General features: G+C 43.5%; 1 protein-coding gene across 1 annotated transcript in view; it reads right to left on the bottom strand.

The window, feature by feature from the left end:
• Positions 1-631: 631 nt before the first annotated feature.
• LOC147107669 (suppressor of tumorigenicity 14 protein homolog) overlaps positions 632-15,962 on the bottom strand; it is a 91,514-nt gene continuing 76,183 nt past the window's right edge. The window contains exons 17-18 of the mRNA XM_086006895.1: positions 13,631-13,767; positions 632-1,412 (exon numbers count right to left, since the gene is read on the bottom strand). Of these exons, the coding sequence (XP_085863021.1) occupies positions 1,254-1,412; positions 13,631-13,767 (296 nt within the window). The 3' untranslated portion in view covers positions 632-1,253. The remainder of the gene's footprint in view (positions 1,413-13,630; positions 13,768-15,962) is intronic.

Raw genomic sequence — 15,962 nt, 5'->3', positions numbered from 1 at the left:
TGGAGAAGGTGTCATTAAGAGCGGCGACATCCAAAATCACAGATCGTGCATCAATTCAGGCATTGCACGCTGATTCGCGTCATGATCTCGATCATTTAAATATGGAAAGCAAGTGCAGGCAACGGCAGTGCTGACGAAAAATGGCGGTCGGCACGTTCCGCACCGGAATTAAGGCGGCCGCCATTTTCTCCTTCAAACCAGCCTTAACGGCCAACGCTAAAGGCTCCAATTTCACGGCCCTATAGTTTGTAACCACTAGGACACTATTCAAAGGGGACTTTAATACCTGTAAGCTGTGTTGCCAATAGCAACCACTTGCATTTATACAGAGCCTTTTACATAGTGAAACATCCCAAGGCACTTTAAGGGGGATTCGAGTGGGCACCAAGCATAAAGTAGATAGTAAGGTAACCAAACGCACAAAGAAGTGGGTTTTGAAAGAGGAGATATAACAAGGCAGAGAGATGTCATCTCCTTGAAGTTTTCTTTTCCGCAGTCTAACTCTAACATAATTTTGTCTAAATAATGAATTTGTTATTGGCCCTGCTGTGCAGTAGAAAATGTAAAATGGGGTTATAACTGTGTTAACATCTTTTGTACTTTAAAATAGACAGGATAGCTGAAAAAAGACTGAAAATATTTTTAACCTTTATCCAAAGATTTGGCATGAAATCTTCTATACAATATAAATGACGTACCAGTTCACAATTATAAACATAATTGTCATACTTTTTAAAGTGATTATTGTGTTGAAAAATAAAAGCATTGTGATAACTTTTAGTTATTAAACAGGAAAGCTCATCCATATACTTAGTGTAGACAGTGCTACACATTGTCCTTTTTTAAAGAAATGATCTATTCTATAGAGACCCCTGAAATATTTATTTTGATGAAAATCTTTATAAAACTTATATATGTCTCATATGATAATAAAATTATCTTTTAAGTAGACTAATAACAAGAGTACTATTATAACTGTGCTGTGCCAATTAACAGCATGACTCAAGTCCATTTATGAATATCTTCTTGGCAGGAACATTCGTAATCTATTAACCAATGCTCTGTTTTAGAAAGGCTTTCTTTTTTTGTACTCCACTGTCTTTTACAGGCCATTGAATCTTTAAATGGTAACATATTGCGTCAATAGCCAAATTATTTTCCATCCGTCAGGCTCCCTTGTGAGCCACAAGTAAAAATACTGAATTATCCAATTAGGAAACATGATGAGCATCTTCATAGAATGAACCAATGTTTCAATTAATTTGTTGCTTGATCCAGTCAGAAAATCTAGAAACTCGAGTATAAACGCCAGGACGATTACGTCGAGCACATCCTTCTCCCCAGCTGACTATTCCTGCTAGAAACCACTTCCTTCTTCTCCCCAGACAAACCAATGGACCTCCAGAGTCTCCCTAGAATAAAACAAAAAGCACTTTCAATGAACAAGCGTTGATCACATTAAGTCAGATGATACACTGATTTATAAGGATGGCAGTTTTATACCATACAATGCACAATACATTGTTCTGGTGTTAACGTGGAACTATGTCCCTTTAAGTCTAATCTGGCTAATCGTGCATCCATTATAGGAACCCATATGATTTTCATTCCATTGAAATCAATGGAATTAATGTCAGGCAGGTTCTATAACAGGCAGGCAATCCACTCCACTAGATCACTGCCTAGGCAGTGAAGACAAAAATTTACTCCCTTACCTTCTAAAATTCGATCTACCAGCTTGTTTTCAAATCTTTTGGAAACAAGCAAATCCATAAGTAGTATTGTAGCCTGATGAAAGGTGTGCTTAAACTTGCGCAGTAGATTTTCTAGTAAATCTCTTCTGCACCTTCTCCAAGGTCTTCACATCCTTCTCTAATGTGGTGCCCCAAACTGGACACAATGCTCCAACTGAGGCCCATCCAGTGATAAGAAAAGAAAGACTTTTCAGCAGGTGGTGGGTGGGGGGGGGGAGAAAGAGAGGATTGTGGCTGGCCTCAGCATCATCAGCGGGATGGGTTAGGCAGGGACCCTGGATCCATGAGGTAGGTATAAAGCCACTTACCTCCTGGATGCAGCAGTCCCCGCCTCAGTTTAACTGCCAGGTTTCACGAATTGTGTGAAACCTGTCCACATGCAGTTTAAAACAAAATGGAGGCTTCTAGCTTCATTATACTTAAATTGATGGACTGCCCCTGGGAGCGGGTTGGTCACCTGCCCCCCATCCCGCCTCCGTTAAAACCAGAAGTGGGTGGGTTGGAGGCGGGAGGTCAGGAGTTCCATTTTTAACAATTTAACTGCCCCCACACTCCAAACCCATCTGTTTATTTAGGGGAAAAATAAGCTTGTGCATCTTTACCTCAAAATGTTTTCAAAATTCATCCTCCTCTAGGTTTTCAAATCATTTGATACAACAAACAAAAATCATTAAAAAAAAATTAAACAACTTAATAGATACTATTATAATTTTGTGTTTTGCATTGAGAAAAATAAATAAACCTTGCTGTGTGTGCCTGAAGCTGAGCAAGAACATGGAGTTGAATGTGGTTGCGGAGAAAATTGCAAAAAAGGAGGACAAAGCATAAATAAACCTTACTGTAAACAGGTATTGTTTTAGAATTCTTCCTATACAAAGTACGACATTCCAACTGCTGTTGCTCTTAAGTAAAATTATACACTTTATAAATTTCCTGTGAAAACATAGGTCAAAAAAATTCTAAAATTCATGAGCAAATCCATGTAGTTTTATAGCATGACGTTGTTACACTGAGAGAATCATCGTGATGCATGATAGGGTATTCTCTACTGTACGTGCTCAAAGTGCAGAATCCTGAGAATTACAGGCCAAGTGTTGATAGTATAAGAACATAAGAAATAAGAGCAGGAGTTGGCCATTTGGCCCCTCGAGCCTGCTCCGCCATTTAATGAGATCATGGCTGATCTGATCTTGGGCTCAGCTCCATTTCCCTGCCCGCTCCCCATAACCCTTCACTCCCTTATTGTTCAAAAATCTGTCTATCTCCACCTTAAATATATTCAATGACCCAGCCGCAACAGCGCTCTGGGGCAGAGAATTCCACAGATTTACAACCCTCTGAGAGAAGAAATTCCTCCACATCTCAGTTTTAAATGGGCGACCCCTAATTCTGAAACTATGCCTCCTAGTTCTAGATTCCCCCATGAGGGGAAACATCTTCTCTGCATCTACCTTGTCAAGCCCCCTCAGTATCTTATATGTTTCAATAAGATCACCTCTCATTCTTCTGAACTCCAATGAGTATAGGCCCAACCTGCTCAACCTTTCTTCATAAGTCAACCCCTTCATCTCAGGAATCAACCTCATGAACCTTCTCTGAACTGCCTCCAATGCAAGTATATCCCTCCTTAAATAAGGAGACCAAAACTGTACGCAGTACTCCAGGTGTGGTCTCACCAGTACCCTGTACAGTTGTAGCAGGACTTCCCTGCTTTAATACTCCAACCCCCTTGAAATAAAGGCCAACATTCCATTTGCCTTCCTGATTACTTGCTGTACCTGCATGCTAACTTTTTGTGTTTCATGCACAAGGACCCCCAGGTCCCTCTGTACTGCAGCATTTTGTAATCTCTCTCCATTTAAATAATAATTTGCTTTTTAATTTTCCTTATCAAAGTGGATAACCTCACACTTTCCCACATTATACTCCATCTGCCAAATGTTTGCCCATTCACTTAGCCTATCTACATCCCTTTGCAATTATTTGTGTCCTCTTCACAACTTGCTTTCCCACTTATCTTTGTATCATCAGCAAATTTGGCTACATTACACTCGGTCCCATCATCCAAGTCATTAATATAGCTTGTAAATAGTTGAGGCCCCAGCACCGATCCCTGTGGCACCCCACTAGTTACCGTTTGCCAACCAGAAAATGACCCATTTATCCCGACTCTCTCTTTTCTATTGGTTAGCCAATCCTCTATCCATGCTAATATATTACCCCCAAACCCGTGAGCTCTTATCTTGTGCAGTATCCTTTTATATGGCACCTTATTGAATGCCTTCTGGAAATACAAATACACATCCACTGGTTCCCCTTTATCCACCCTGCTCGTTACATCCTCAAAGAACTCCAGCAAATTTGTCAAACATGATTTCCCTTTCATAAAACCATGCTGACTCTGCTTGACTGTATTATGATTTTCTAAATGTCCTGCTACTGTTTCGTTAATAATGGACTCCAGCATTTTCCCAATGACAGATGTTAGGCTAACTGCTCTATAGTTTCCTGCTTTCTGTCTCTCTCCCTTCTTAAATAGGGACGTTACATTTGCGGTTTTCCAATCCGCTGGGACCGCGCCAGAATCCAGGGAATTTTGGTAGATTGCAGCCAATGCATCCACTATCTCTGCAGCCACTTCTTTTAAGACCCTAGGATGCAGGCCATCAGGTCCAGGGGACTTGTCCACCTTTAGTCCCATTATTTTACCGAGTACTTTTTCTTTAGTGATAGCGATTGTTTTAAGTTCCCCCCTTCCTATAGCCTCCCCCCAACCGACACAGCCATAGCTCTCAAAATTGTATCAGCTCCAAACCTAAGCTGTTGAGAGAGGGTAAGGCCACTAAGAAATAAAGTCTTAATGAAAGCAATCAAAAGACACAAAAGATAATTTTATTGGCGATTTTAATAATGCTACTGTGAACTACAGTATGTACTTTTTAACATTTTTATTAGAATTAGAAATCTTGGGGCCAGTTTTCATTCCTCCATAGGGCAGGAACAGGGTGGTGGCAAGATAAAAATGGCAGCACAGAACTTACCATTCCCGCTAATGTCCGAGTGCCCACCATTTTGGTTGGGGCCTTGAAATGGGCATCCCAGGTGCCTGTCAGAAACAGACAGGAGCCTCATTAACCCATACAAATCATTTCCCCCTTAACATAGCTGCACCGGCTGGGCTCCCAATTTTCCGGCTTTTCTGCTTGGTGAGCTGCTCCAGAAGCTCAAGCAGCTCAATGACGGAATGCAAATCAGGCCCAACCATGAAAATGGTTTAGGCCTCCACCCACTTCCATCAGGTAAGCAGAAGGTTCACTCTTCCCCGCCTCCCACCCGATGGAAACAGACATGGAGAAATCTCCCTTATTTTGAGTCTTATTTTGAGTTTTTGAGCAAGAAAAATTATGGATGAAAGATTTTGGGAAAAAAAGTCAAAATTTACATTGGTGAATTTGCAATATATAAGAACTCATTTAGTTCAGTTTCTGCTTTCTTATTGATATATTTTCGTTACTTCTCATGTTACAGAGTTCTGATTTATTGCTGTTTCATAAATATGCATTGAGTGAATCAACTGAAAGTGTATCACCTGTGCTGCCTCACAAGTGACAGCAGATCTGTAGCATCGCTCAAGGTCAGTTTTGTAAGGATTGCGTTAACTATGTAATACAGAATATAATGGGCTGTGCCTACAGTCTCTTTAAGGCCACAAAGTTTATTTATTACTAAGTAAACATTGGGTGAGGTCAGAGATTAATTGCTCTTGAGGTTTAACAACAACTGGCATTTATATAGCGTGTTTAACGTAGTAAAACCTCCCAAGGCGCTTCACAGGAGCATTATCAAACAAAATTTGACACCGAGTCACATAAGTAGATATTAGGACAGATGACCAGAAGCTTGGTTAAAGAGGTAGGTTTAAAGGAGCATCTCAAAGGCGGAGAGGTTTAGGGAGGGAATTCCAGAGCTTAGGGCTTGGGCAGCTGAAGGTACATCTGCCATTGGTGGAGTAATTAAAATCAAGGATGTGCAAGTGGCCAGTATTGGAGAAGCTCAGAGATCTCGAAGGGTTGTGTGGCTGCAGGAGGTTACAGAGAATAGGGAGGGCGAGGCCATGGAGAGATTTGAAAACAAGGATGAGAATGTTAAAATTGAGGTCTTTCCGGACTGGGAGCCAATTTAGGTCAGTGAGCACAGTGGTGATGGATGAACAGGACTTTGTGCGAGTTAGGATAGGGGCAGCAGAGTTTTGGATGAGCTCAAGTTTATGTAGGATGAAAATGGGAGGCCGACCAGGAGAGTATTGGAATAATCAAGTCTAGAGGTAACAAAGGCATGGATGAGGGTTTCAGCAGCAGAGGAGCTGAGGCAGGGGCAGAATCGAGCGATGTTACGGAGGTGGAAGTAGGCAGTCTTAGTGGTGGAACGGATATGTGGTCAGAAGCCCATCTTGGGCTCAAATACGACATTAAAGTTGCGAACAGTCTGGTTCAGCCTCAGACAGTTGCCAGGGATGGAGTCGGTGGTTAGGAACGGAGCTTGTGATGGGTACCAAAGAATATATCAATATTTAGTTGGAGGAAATTTCTGCTCATCCAGTACTGGATGTCGGACAAGCAGTGTGACAAATCAGAGACATTGGAGAGGTCGAGAGAGGTGGTGGTGGTGAGGTAGAGCTGGGTGTCATCAGTGTAAATATGTTGTATTTTCAGATGCTGCGCCGAGGAGCAACATGTAGATGAGAAATAGGAGGGGGCCAAGGATAGATCCTTGGGGGACTCCAGAGGTAACGTTGCGGGAGCAAGAAGAGAAGCCATTGCAGGTGATTCTCTGGCTACAACAGGATAGATAAGAATGGAACCAGGCGAGGGCAGTTCCACCCAGGTGGATAACGGAGAAGCGGCGTTGGAGGAAGATGGTGTAGTCAACCATGTCAATGGCTGCAGACAGATAGGATATCATTTGTGACTTTGATAAGGGCCATTTCAGTACTATGACAGGGACAGAAACCTAATTGGAGGGATTCAAATATAGAGTTGCAGGAACGATGGCCACGGATTTGGGAGGCGACAACACGTTCAAGGGCTTTGGAGAGGAATGGAAGATTGGAGATGGGGCGGTAGTTTGCAAGGACATAGGGGTCAAGGGTGGGTTTTTTGAGGATAGGGGTGATGGCAGATTTGTAGGGGAGGGGTACAGTACCCGAGGAGAGGAAATGGTTAAAAATATCAGCTAACATGGGGACCAGGAAGGGAAGTTGAATGTTCAGCAATTTGGTGGGAATAGGGTGGAGGGAGCAGGAGGTGGATCTCATGGACAAGATGAACTTGATGAGAACATGAGGGGAGACAGGAGAGAAACTAGAGAAAGTTTGGAGTTCAGGGCTAGGGCAGGGGGTAGCCTTAGAGGAAGTTTGGCCCGGTGGGCTAGGGGAAGGGAGGGAAGCAACACAGGCAGCTGAATGGATGGTCTCAATCTTAGTGACAAAGAAGTTCATGAGCTCCTTGCACTTGTTGGAGGTGAGGGTGGAGGAGGCAAGGGAGAGGGGTTTAAGAAGACGGTTTATAGTGGAGAACAGAAGCTGGGGGTTATCTTTGCATTCCAGGATGACCCTGGAATAGTGAACAGTTTTGGCAGAGGAGAACAGGACCCGATAAGTGCTTAGGTGGTCCTGCCAGATCTGGCAATGAATGGCTAAACCAGTTGTCCGCCATAAACGTTCAAGTCTGCGTCCCTTGGACTTAAGGGAGCAGAGATGAGGACCATAACAGGGGAAGAAAACAGGGTGAGAGAGAGGCACAACCCTAGCCTTTTTTCTCTTTTTTCCTAATTAAGAGTCTGATTTGCAAAATCGCTCTGAGATCACAGACAGTCTGTCTCCAGCATCAAATGACTGTCTTTGTTTTTATGTAAGTGAATTCACTGAGCTGTTACAGATCTTCGATATCAGATATTGACTGAATGTTTTTGTTTCTTTTGCTTTTTTTTCCCCATGTGTGAGACATAAATTTGATGTGACAAGACGTGTGAAGGACAGGAAATGTGCACTAGACGTTCCATTTTTATATTATATTTGAGATACAAAAGATATCAGATCAAAGACACACATTAATGTTTATTTTCATGTTTTTCCACTGTGCACTTAGTGACAGTATTATGCGGCAAAACATTCCATACCTATAAGTGTATAGAACCAATGGTAACAGTTTAACTATGGTAGATGGCACCATTTGTTATGCCAGCAATAAATCAGATATTTGCTTAGTGTCAGAAATAATAAATGTAAGTACAGTAAACTCTTTCGTATCCGGCACCTATGGGACCGGGATGGTGCCGGTTGATTAAAAATTCCGGATAACGGAGAGGTATACCTACCGAGGCAATTTATATATCGGCCAACCTCAGACCAGAAGAAGGGACATGGAGTGACAATGGCCCAAGGTATGAGAGCCCCGGTTACACGGCCACAGGTACTGGAGCCCCTGTTACACGGCCACAGGTACTGGAGCCCTGGTTACACGGCCACAGGTACTGGAGCCCCGGTTACACGGCCACAAGTGCTGGAGCCCCGGTTACACGGCCACAGGTGCTGGAGCCCTGGTTACACGGCCACAGATCCAGGAGTCCCTGTTACACGGCCACAGGTACTGGAGCCCCTGTTACACGACCACAGGTACTGGAGCCCCGGTTACACGGCCACAGGTACTGGAGCCCCGGTTACACGGCCACAAGTGCTGGAGCCCCGGTTACACGGCCACAGGTGCTGGAGCCCTGGTTACACGGCCACAGATCCAGGAGTCCCTGTTACACGGCCACAGGTACTGGAGCCCCTGTTACACGACCACAGGTACTGGAGCCCCGGTTACACGGCCACAGGTACTGGAGCCCCGGTTACACGGCCACAAGTGCTGGACCCCGGTTACACGGCCACAGGTGCTGGAGCCCTGGTTACACGGCCACAGATCCAGGAGTCCCTGTTACACGGCCACAGGTACTGGAGCCCCTGTTACACGACCACAGGTACTGGAGCCCCGGTTACACGGCCACAGGTACTGGAGCCCCGGTTACACGGCCACAAGTGCTGGACCCCGGTTACACGGCCACAGGTGCTGGAGCCCTGGTTACACGGCCACAGGTACTGGAGCCCCGGTTACACGGCCACAAGTGCTGGAGCCCCGGTTACACGGCCACAGGTGCTGGAGCCCTGGTTACACGGCCACAGATCCAGGAGTCCCTGTTACACGGCCACAGATCCAGGAGTCCCTGTTACACAGCCACAGGTACTGGAGCCCCGGTTACACGGCCACAAGTGCTGGACCCCGGTTACACGGCCACAGGTGCTGGAGCCCTGGTTACACGGCCACAGATCCAGGAGTCCCTGTTACACGGCCACAGATCCAGGAGTCCCTGTTACACAGCCACAGGTACTGGAGCCCCGGTTACACGGCCACAGGTACTGGAGCCCCGGTTACACGGCCACAAGTGCTGGACCCCGGTTACACGGCCACAGGTGCTGGAGCCCTGGTTACACGGCCACAGGTGCTGGAGCCCTGGTTACACGGCCACAAGTGCTGGAGCCCCGGTTACACGGCCACAGGTGCTGGAGCCCTGGTTACACGGCCACAGATCCAGGAGTCCCTGTTACACGGCCACAGATCCAGGAGTCCCTGTTACACAGCCACAGGTACTGGAGCCCCGGTTACACGGCCACAGGTACTGGAGCCCCGGTTACACGGCCACAAGTGCTGGACCCCGGTTACACGGCCACAGGTGCTGGAGCCCTGGTTACACGGCCACAGATCCAGGAGTCCCTGTTACATGGCCACATGTGCAGGAGTCCCTGTTACATGGCCACAAGTGCTGGAGCCCCGGTTACACGGCCACAGGTCCAGGGGACTCGGTTACACAGCCAGAGGTGCAGGAGCCATGGTTACACAGCAAAAGGTACGAGAACCCCGGTTACACAGCCACAAATATACAGTAAAACTTACCTTTGGGTTCCTGAACCTACTCCTGAATTTTGCCGGTTATTAGAGAATTCCGGATAATTAGGTGCTGTTTAAACAAGAGTTTACTGTATCTTAATATCTCTACTGTGGCATCTCTTTTCTTTGGTCACTGTGAAGCAGATGTTAGACAGCAGCCAACAATAATTGTTCCTGTGCAACAAGTATGCTTTTTTTTCCCATAAATATTATGTAATACATTTTTTTCCCCTAAATGCTGAAGGCCTATCCCACTATGACCTGGACCCCAAATTAAAGCTATTATGCAGAAGGAGCAATGTTTTTAGGTGTCAGCAGAAAAAAAAGCCTCTTCAATGTGGCTTTATTCCGCCCTCAACCAATACACACAAAAAACAGATTAACTGGTCATTTACCTCATTGCTCTTTGTGGGATCTTGCTGTGTAAAAATGGCTACTACATTTGCCTGTGTAACAAGAGTAACTGGACTTCAAAGTTCAGTGACCTATGCAAACAGACAATAAAAGGCCATTTCAATATACAATTTACTGTATATGAAGCACTTTCAAATGTTTCAAATTTTTTTTCGTTTATGGGATGTGGGCGTCGCTGGCAAGACCAGCATTTACAGCCCATCCCTAAGTGCCCTTGAGAAGGTGGTGGTGAGCCGCCTTCTTGAACAGCTGCAGTCCGTGTGGTGAAGGCACTCCCACAGTGCTGTTGGGGAGGGAGTTCCAGGATTTTGACCCAGCGATGATGAAGGATTGGCGATATGCTTCTAAGTCAGGATGGTGTGTGACTTGGAGGGGAACTTGGAGGTGGTAAGGTATGATAAAGAAGTTCATAAATTCACATTTCTTTTGTCTTATCTTGGCCAAGAGCAACACACAACAGAAATGGGGAGCATGGTGAAGCCCTTCCCTATTAACTGGCCCTCCCCTTCCTCAGATTCAGTCGTAGCTTTCCACTGCCAATACTGAGGGCCAAGAACAAATCTTACATCTTTGTTGCTATTGTCAGGTGCAAAACAACATTACTGCACACAACAAAGTCACTCACCATGATTCAGGAATGATATTTCAAAAGCTCAAGATTTTTCAGTCACATTAGTTACAATATTCTCGTGGACAGTGTCATTTTAAAAACTCTAAAGGCCTCTTAATCATATTCAAGTGGAGCGAGACCATATCACCTCTACATCGCCCTGAACTGAAGTAGCATGCAGAAGCAAATCATTTAACTTGGATCTGGTAAGAAGAGACTCAAAGTACATCCAAATAAGATTCTCAGTCCCAAGACCTCAACCTGTGATCTTCTTGTTATGAGGCTAGCGCAAAGCACTATACTGCTCGTCCTACCTGGTCAGCACACGTGGAGCTATTTTTATTCTGTAGGAATTGTTTATGACTGATTCAGAAGACATGAAATTCCAGTGTAAGGAAACTGACCACTCAATAGCATCTGATTTGGTAGCTGACTGAAAGTCTGTTGCAATGTTTTCCATGACAATGTTGTACTTTTGTTTTTTTCTCAATATTGCAAGAAGTCCTGTAAGTGAACCTTCACCCCTAAGATCCGCAGCTGTAAATCTCCTGTTATCAGTCGTTGCAGAGATGCTATCCAACTTTTAATCAAATTTATGTAATCCTGTTTTTGAATCTAACATACTCAAATTTTCTTCAAAATGGTCATTATTACAGACCAATGGTTTATAGGTGACAGCAATCAATGTTTTTATTTACAAATAAATACTAATATGCAGTGTGACAGCTGACAAAATAGTAAAAAGATCATACAGTATACATAAACACAATTACAACGAAAAAGCCATAGTCCATGGCATTGTATATGGGGAGTCAGGACCAAGTGTCATCTTCAGGTGAACATAAGAAGTAGGAGCAGGAGTAGGCCATACGGCCCCTCGGGCCCGCTCCGCCATTCAACAGGACCATGGCTGATCCGAACTTAGACTCACGTCCACTTCCCTGCCCTCTCCCCGTAACCCCTTATTCCCTCATCAGCTAGGAAACTGTCTATCTCCGTTGTAAATTTATTTAATGTCGCAGCTTCCACAACGCTCTGAGGTAGCAAATTCCATAGATTTACTACCCTCTGAGTGACGAAGTTTCTCCTCATCTCAGTTTTGAAAGGGCAGCCCCTTATTCTAAGATTATGCCCCCTAATTCTAGTCTCACCCATCAGTGGAAACATCCTCCCCGCATCCACCCGATCAAGCCCCCTCACAATCTTATATGTTTCGATAAGATTGCCTCTCATTCTTCTGAATTCCAATGAGTAGAGGCCCAACCTACTCAACCTTTCCTCATAAGTCAACCCCCTCATCTCCGGAATCAACCGAGTGAACCTTCTCTGAACTGCCTCGAGAGCAAGTATATCTTTTCTTAAATATGGAAACCAAAACTGTACGCAGTATTCCAGGTGTGGCCTCACCAGTACCCTGTATAACTGCAGCAAGACTTCCCTGCTTTTATACTCCATCCCCCTTGCAATAAAAGCCAAGATTCCATTGGCCTTCCTGATCACCTGCTGTACCTGCATACTAACCTTCTGTGTTTCATGCACCAGGACCCCCAGATCCCTTTGTACTGTAACACGTTGCAGTTTCTCTCCATTTAGATAATAACTTGCTCTTTGATTTTTTTCTGCCAAAGTGCATAACCTCACACTGTCCAACATTATATTCCATCTGCCAAGTTTTTGCCCACTCACTTAGCCTGTCTATGTCCTTTTGCAGGTTTTTTATGTCCTCCTCACTCACTGCTTTTCCTCCCATCTTTGTATCGTCGGCAAACTTGGATACGTTGCACTCGGTCCCTTCCTCCAAATCGTTAATATAGATTGTAAAGAGTTGGGGTCCCAGCACTGACCCCTGCGGAACACCACTGTGTGCAGTTTTGCTCGCCTTATCTGAGGAAGGATGTTCTTGCCATGGAGGGAGTGCAGCGAAGATTTACCAGACTGATACCTGGGATGGCAGGAATGACGTATGAAGAGAGATTGAGTCGATTAGGCTTATATTCGCTAGAGTTTAGAAGAATGAGAGGGGATCTCATTGAAACTTATAAAATTCTAACAGGACTAGACAGACAAGATGCAGGAAGGATGTTCCTGATGGCGGGGGAGTCCAGAACCAGGGGTCACAGTCTAAGGATAAGGGGTAAGCCATTTAGGACTGAGATGTGGAGGAATTTCTTCACCCAGAGTGGTCAACCTGTGGAATTCTCTACCACAGAAAGCAGTCGAGGCCAACTTATTAAATATATTCAAGAAGGAGTTAGATATATTTCTTAAGGCTAAAGGGATATGGGGAGAAAGCAGGGACAGTGTACTGAATTTGGATGATCAGCCATGATCTCATTAAATGGCAGAACAGGCTCGAGGGGCCAAATGGCCTACTCCTGCTCCTATCTTCTATGTTTCTATGTGATTTCCTTTAAGAATCTCTCGATATATTTATCATTCTATATAAAGGACCCAGAGTTTAATTATTATTATATAGTGACATGCAGTAGCAAAAAGAACGTTCTTTATTTTGAATATATAGGTCTTGTGTACATAACCCTATCTTACAGTTGATATCATATCTGTATATAGCCTTATTTTGTGGCTGTCATTTTAGTAAATAGCCCATTAAATTACATAGGGTTATAAATTGTTTCCCTATATGTAGAGTATATAAAAAGATAAATAAAGATGTAATTGTATATGTTTTTGCAGTTAATGAAAAAAATATTTTTCTCTTTTAAGACATGATCCTGCATAAGATCACCCTTCTGTTTAGAAAATAAAGATTAAACTTGAGTGTCACTGCAGTAAAATCTGATGAAAATCAAAATAATTAATTCTGTATTTTAGATTAATTATCTGTACTGAAATGCATGGCCTCTTACCTGGCATGCATCAACTCCACCACGAAGATAGCCTGCACAAAGCATTCTGGACGTCACTGAGTTCTCGTATAGCTTGTTACAAATATTGAGAGGAATTATTTTCACACTGGCCTCCTGAAGAACAGTGGCTAGTTCACCTAACAAACAGAAAGGGTTTTGTTTAGTTAAATATTATCCACAGAATTGAACATCCATGGGATCTGCTGTTTACACACGCCAAGGTTATTTCCTTGCAATCTGCAGTTACTGCTCAAGCTGCTGATTCTGTGCTTGCTTTGATTAAATACATCTACACTTAACTGATACATTTGTCTGCTGACCAATATTTTATATTTATTTCAAATATTTCAGTCTCCAGCAGGGTAGCACTCAAGTGCAACATTTTTACAGCAACGAAAGGCATTCAAATCTAAATATTCTTTAGTTCAAACTTTTTTTTTTAGTTATTCACTCCCCGAGCCTGTTACATAGAATTTTACAACACAGAAATCAGCTATTCGACCCAACAGGTCTATGCCGGTGTTTATGCTCCACATGAGCCTGCTTCCACCTTACTTCATCTCACCCTATCAACATATCCATCAATTCCTTTTACCTTGTGTACTTATCTAGCTTCCCCTTAAATGGATCTATGCTGTTCACCTCAACCACTCCATGTGTTGGTGAGTTCCACATTCTCACCATCCCTGAGTAAAGAAGTTTCTCCTTTGTTCCTCATTGGATGACTATCTTATATTGATGGCCTCTAGATTTGGACTCCCCACACAAGTGGAAACATCTTCTCTACACCTACGTTATAGAACCCCTTCATAATTTTGAAGACCTCTAACAGGTCACCACTCAGCCTTCTCTTTTCTAGAGAAAAGAGGCCCAACCTGTTCAGTCTTTTCTGATAGTTGTTCCACTATTCAGTTAGATCATGGCTGATCTGCACCTCAACTCCATTTACCTGCTTGTGCTCCATTTCCCTCGATACCCTTACTTAACAAAAATGATCAATCTCAGTCTTGCTGACCCAGCAACCACAGCCTTTTGGGGAGTGAGTTCCAGATTTCTACTACCCTTTGTACGAAAATGTGCTTCTTGATTTCACTCCTAAATAGCTCTTATTTTAAGATTGTTTCCTCTTGTTCTGATATATTGTGCTGCAGTCCTTTGTAGCAGTTTTGTATAACTGAGTGGCTTGCTAGGCCACTTCAGATGGCAGTTAAGAGATTGGTATGGGACTGGAGTCACATATTGGCCAGACCAAATAAGGACGGCAGGTTTCCTTTCCTAAAGGATATTAGTAAACAGGTTGGGATTTACAACAATCCGACAGCTTCATTGGTTACTTTTTACTGATACCATCTTTTATTTCCAGATTTTTAAACTGAATTCAAACTCTTAGACTGCCATGGTGGGATTTTAACACACATTGTCTGGATTATCAGCCCAGTAACATAACCATTACACTATTGAACAGCAGGGGCTCAATTAACTCCGATTGTAATCTTCCCACTAGACTTTCAGTAATGTAAAACCAATATATCAGATGGCAAAATGAAGGCAAACTCTTTTTCAGCAAATTCTTATACTAAAACTTTAGGATGTCATCTGTTATATACAACTTTGCTTTTCCAGACAAATCCTCCAATTGTTAACTCACTTGCAATATCAAAAAAATCTAAAGAAAAAGTAACATATCTATTTCACCCGACTGCAGACGTACAATAAACATAAAACAGGCATATTTCCACTGCAGACAACTGTATACACACCTGAATGCACATATTACAGGAAACTTTCTGGTATCCGGCACGGACCGGACCGACGTGTTGCCGGTTCATCAACAATTCCGGATAACCGAACGCTATAGTAAAAGATACGGAGCTTAGAGCTCCGTATAAAGCAACAAACCCTGTTGACAGCTTCAAAACAATCGGCACAAGTTGCAAGCGTCTCTGTAGCTTAGCAACAGCTTCAGCTACACCCTTGCACAGCAACAAATCAATCAAAAAAAGTAACTAAAAGTAAAAAAAGTTACCTGAACCGACTCCTGAATTTTGCCGGTGGATAGAGCGTTCCGGTTATTTAGGGGCTGGTTAATCGAAAGTTTCCTGTAACATTTTATTCAGTCAGTTTACTTGTATAAAAATGATAGGGTAAATTCACCATTCCCATGCTCAGGGAGTGTGGATCAGAGACTGGGGTACAACACTGTAGTCCAATTCTCCAACTCATGCTCACTTCAGGCGTGACTTTTCTGTTGGGCGCACGAAATTGGTGAATGTACCTGCACATTCAACTGGAATGCACTGTGTTTTCTCTATTATCACATACAATATAAATA

The sequence above is a fragment of the Somniosus microcephalus genome, chromosome 14, assembly GCF_052327205.1.
Source record: "Somniosus microcephalus isolate GS21.2 chromosome 14, FLI_Smic_1.0, whole genome shotgun sequence".
NCBI lineage: Eukaryota > Metazoa > Chordata > Chondrichthyes > Squaliformes > Somniosidae > Somniosus > Somniosus microcephalus.
This window is presented reverse-complemented; position numbering and strand designations above follow the sequence as displayed.